We start from the raw sequence: 3,724 nt of genomic DNA on the forward strand, positions 1-3,724 counted from the left end.
GGTCATATGATGCAATTTCAAATTTTCCTTTCTCTTTGGAGTGTTACAAGCTGTTCGTGCATAGATAAGATCACTAAAGTTGCAAAGACTAAAGTCTCAAACCCAAAGAGATATTCTTTATAAAAGTTAAGACTTGTCCATGCCCTCCTAAAACACCTTGTTTAAACACGCCCCCACATGTCTATGTCACTGTGTGAGAAGATTTGCATAGCACCGCCCAAATGTTCACGCAAAGAAAGAAGGCATAACTTTTATTCTCGCTGTAGTGTTGTTGTTGCCGCCGACATGTCGTGGAGACGCTGTTTCTCGTTGTGAAAGCAAAACTACTTTGTTTGGCCTTCCAAAAGAGGACGATAGCCGCTTCGAGCTGATCCATGCTGGTCGCTGAGGAAATACATCAACTTCGCGCTGTGGATCGTCGGATATGCTTTCACCGTGAACGAAGTGGAGTCCAGCCCGGGGTCGTCACATGTGGTTGCCGCAAGCCCGCTGGCCGCTCCTTCGTCGAATCCGCCGGCAGCGCCGTTCTCAAGCCCGCCGGCTGCTGCTCCCTCTAGCCCGCCGTGTGTGATGCTGTGTTTCTCGTTATGAAAGCGAAACTACTTTATTTGGCCTTCCAAACAAAAGACACGACTAGAAATCAGTGGTTAAGTTGTATTTACAACACTGTTCCAGAACAGTTCAACTAGGGCGGCACAATTAATCGAATTTCTAATCGCGATTACAGTTATGGATGCCACAATTACTTGATCGTTCAAAGTGGCAATTAATCGTTCAAAGTCCACTTATGTTATTCTGCGTGCTTAAGATGTGTTTTTTTCTTTCTACATGTTATCTTAAGGGTTTTCCCCATTATTTTAATTTTAGTTTTAGTAGAACATTATAATACCATTCATATTTTTACTTTTTTATAATTTAAAGAAAACAATCCGATGTATAGTTGACTTTTGAGGCTTAATACTATAGAAAAGCACAAAGTTTTTCAGTTAGTGTTTTCAGCTTGTTTATTTTCATATAAAAACATGGCATGCAGTTGCATCAAACAATGTTATAAACATCATTCAATGTAAATTGTGATAAATGTAATTAATAATCGCAATTACAATTTCAAGGGAATAATCGTGCAGCAAAGTTCACCCCAAATATTCAGATGTGTGCAGCGCATTTTATGGAGGACTGTTTCCTGATCCTGCAGAGTAGCCTACAATGCGTCTGAGCACAAAGGCTGTTTCTATAAAGTGGGGCAGTTCCAACTTTGCAAGGACAGTCTGGCGCCTCTGACTCACAGCCTGTAAGTAAGTTTTTTTTTTTTTGTAATATTTAAAAAATTTGCCACTGACGATTCAAATGCGAGTTTTGAGCAGTGTAGAGTAGCACTTGTTGTTTGTCGTTTCTCCGATCACAAATGCAGACATGGTTTTATGTTTATGTGGTGCAATACACAACGCAACGTGTAAAAAGACAGTATAAGTCATTATAATCAGTAATTATGTCCCCACTGGATGCAACAAATGCCTCGTTTGTAATGGGTTTTATTGGTGTTGTCTCATCGCGCCATGACACGGCATCACAGTATGGTAAGGGGCGTAACATTTCCGTCACACGCTTGAGGAATTCAGCCAATCACAACGCACTGGATAGCTGGCCAATCACAGCACACCTCGCTTTTCAGACCGATGAGCTTTGTAAAAATCGACGCATTTCAGAAAGGCGGGGCATAGAGGATAAACAATAATGAACATATGAACATTGTATGTGTTTTTTTAACCGTAAACTGCATAAATACATTGCAGTACACCAAATACACCACATAATGTTCTTGTGTTCTTGTTCATATGACCCCTTTAATGCTTTGACAAGTCAAAAATATCTGAAATGACATTAAGTTAGATTTTACTTCAGTTGTGGCTAAATTCATTTAAAAAAGATGTTAATGGAAATGGTTTGATACGTGCTTCTCACCTAAGCCTTACAGTGGAATTGTTTGATACTGGGATTGGAGGTAGGGGAGAGTGCTTGTTACCATGGAAACAGCACCATCATGTTCTTTAGAGCCATATCATGTGATGTCACAAACGCTTGGCAGGCATGCTGGATGATTATTTTCTCCAACCTCCAGACAGCTTCAGTTCAGTATGGTTGTTTGTCCATCTTTGCAGAAGAATGTGCATGTCACAATATTGTTTTAATATTACCATATCCAATTAATACCTGGATGTAGTCTCATAGATTTGGAATAAACCAAACATAGATACTGAAACCTTTTTGTTATGATTGTCTGAGCAATTAGATGTACTTTCCCATGGCAGCGTAATAGCAAACAATGTTTTGATTCACTTGACTGGTTCCCCGTTTTTTGAGGTGTAATCTTTTATGTCCATGACAAGTTGATGCAGTAAAATACAGTATCGGTCACATGTCTAACCTTGGTGTCCATGTGCAGTTATCAAATATGTCCCCCTCATTCTGCTAGAGGTCAAGTAATGTTGCAAAACAGTTTTAAGCCTCTCTGTGATTTACAGCTTTATGGTGAGCTCAAATGAAATTAGGATAATGCATATGCAACTATAAATGAACATTTATCAATAACCAGATTTATCCAGCCAAATCTGGCTGAACAGAATTATTTATGGTTGCAATTTACACAGTGCCCTTCAAGGTGCATCATGCAGCATATATAGAAAGAGTTTCATTTGGAGAAAATAGATTGTAACATGAATACTGGCTTAAAAATATTTCAATAATTTACTTATGTGCTTTTTCTAGTGTCTCTTGTTTTGAAGTAAACTAGTTTTGTGTGTGTATATATATACAAAACTGTTATCATAATGGATATAACCAGAGCTCTCTATTTCTTATGCTTTTTTTTTTCAGGACGATGAGAAGTTTTTGACTGAGCTCTTTGCACAGCTAACTGATGAAGCCACAGATGATGACAAACGGCATGAGCTGGTATGAGCAACATTACTAATGAATGTGTTAACCTCCTACTCATAACACTTGATATAAACAAAATTTATATTGTTTTCACATTCAGGTAAATTTCCTGAAGGAGTTTTGTGCGTTCTCACAAACGTTACAACCACAGAACAGAGACGCATTCTTCAAAACTCTGTCCAACATGGGTATCCTGCCAGCGCTGGAAGTTATTCTTGTAAGATATACTTGCTACTTCAAAGAACAGATTTGCAGTCAGTTGATTTGGTGGTATCTTTTTTTAAAATTTTAATATCATTACTAATGATCTTTAGTATTGTATTTTATGGAGAATAGGTGTATCTGCTACATTTGAAACTGTAACTTAACTTCAACTTTGCTCTCAATGAAGACAATAACTTTAGCTTGCTCTTGCTGTATTTATGAACGCATGTGTGCTTTGTGTTAAAGGGCATGGATGATGTTCATGTGCGTGGCGCAGCCACTGATATCTTTTCCTATCTGGTGGAGTACAACCCCTCCATGGTGCGAGAGTTTGTTATGCAGGAGTCTCAGCAGAATGATGATGTAAGTCACATGCCACATGCCTACTGACTCTTGTGAGCCTTCCAGCTACCTGTCTTTCTTACCACTTGTCTATATTTTACAGGACATTCTGTTGATAAATCTGATCATTGAGCATATGATCTGTGACACGGATCCAGAGTTGGGTGGAGCCGTACAGCTAATGGGCTTGCTCAGGACACTAGTGGACCCAGAGAACATGCTGGCAACTGCTAATGTGAGA

General features: G+C 39.0%; 1 protein-coding gene across 1 annotated transcript in view; it reads left to right on the forward strand.

Moving 5' to 3' along the window:
- The window catches only part of LOC107602483 (serine/threonine-protein phosphatase 4 regulatory subunit 3-like), a 20,539-nt gene that overhangs the window by 5,834 nt on the left and 10,981 nt on the right, over window positions 1-3,724 (forward strand). Inside the window, exons 5-8 of the mRNA XM_016295002.1 lie at window positions 2,875-2,952; window positions 3,038-3,154; window positions 3,388-3,504; window positions 3,587-3,718. Coding sequence (XP_016150488.1) covers window positions 2,875-2,952; window positions 3,038-3,154; window positions 3,388-3,504; window positions 3,587-3,718 — 444 coding nt within the window. The remainder of the gene's footprint in view (window positions 1-2,874; window positions 2,953-3,037; window positions 3,155-3,387; window positions 3,505-3,586; window positions 3,719-3,724) is intronic.

The sequence above is a fragment of the Sinocyclocheilus grahami genome, unplaced genomic scaffold (genome assembly GCF_001515645.1).
Source record: "Sinocyclocheilus grahami isolate Dianchi unplaced genomic scaffold, SAMN03320097.WGS_v1.1 scaffold15.1, whole genome shotgun sequence".
Taxonomy (NCBI): Eukaryota; Metazoa; Chordata; class Actinopteri; order Cypriniformes; family Cyprinidae; genus Sinocyclocheilus; species Sinocyclocheilus grahami.